Raw genomic sequence first — 805 nt, forward strand, 5'->3', positions numbered from 1 at the left:
GGGTTAGTGTCTTTTGAGGATGTTGCTGTGAACTTCACATGGGAGGAGTGGCAGGACCTTGGTGATGGTCAGAGGACTTTGTACAGGAACGTGATGCTGGAGACCTACAGCAACCTGGTGTCATTGGGTGAGTGAAACTCCTGAGTGTCAGGGGCAGTACTTTCTTCTTGTATGGTAAATAAAGGAACCACTTATAAGATTTAATGCTATTTAGGTAGGATTTTATTCCATAAACAATGCATCATCCCTCTCCAAAGAAACATTGAAATTGGCCCAGTCATTTCATAGCATCTTAAGATGAGCTCTTGCCATCCTTTCAAGAACCTGACAACAATCTTGTAAAGTTCCTGTTATTATCCATTAAAGGGTACTCCATTACCAAACCTGAAGTGATCTTCAAGTTGGAGCAAGAAGCAGAACAATGGACAATAGACTCCCAAAACCCGAGTCTACAAGGTCAGTATGTCCTGGGCACTGAGGCTGGAAAGAGTAAGGTCCAGCAGATTTTGGTCATGTTCAGCTGTTTTTACCAATGTATTTGCTAGATTTCAGACCAGAGAACTGCTCGCGTACTTAGAAACTCATGCATTATATAATCTCCAAAGAGGGCTCTAACACTTATACACCCACGTTTTATTTTAATGAGTAGTTCATATACTTCCCCAAATCTCATCTCTACCTTTCTTGTTTTAGACCCTTTTATTTACTGTGAACTTTATCAGTATTCTTGGTAGCTCTCTTTTGGTCCATTATCATGTACATCTTCTTCCAGATTGTTTTAGTCCATGTTTTTCTGCTTGTAACT

The 805-nt window shown here is 40.2% G+C and overlaps 1 protein-coding gene across 1 annotated transcript in view; it reads left to right on the forward strand.

Moving 5' to 3' along the window:
- The first annotated feature begins 6 nt into the window (after positions 1 to 6).
- LOC103581784 (zinc finger protein OZF-like) overlaps positions 7 to 805 on the forward strand; it is a 4959-nt gene continuing 4160 nt past the window's right edge. The window contains exons 1-2 of the mRNA XM_008563536.1: positions 7 to 127; positions 367 to 456. Coding sequence (XP_008561758.1) covers positions 94 to 127; positions 367 to 456 — 124 coding nt within the window. The 5' untranslated portion in view covers positions 7 to 93. The remainder of the gene's footprint in view (positions 128 to 366; positions 457 to 805) is intronic.

Source organism: Galeopterus variegatus, unplaced genomic scaffold (genome assembly GCF_000696425.1).
Source record: "Galeopterus variegatus unplaced genomic scaffold, G_variegatus-3.0.2 Scaffold13923, whole genome shotgun sequence".
In the NCBI taxonomy this organism is placed as follows: domain Eukaryota; kingdom Metazoa; phylum Chordata; class Mammalia; order Dermoptera; family Cynocephalidae; genus Galeopterus; species Galeopterus variegatus.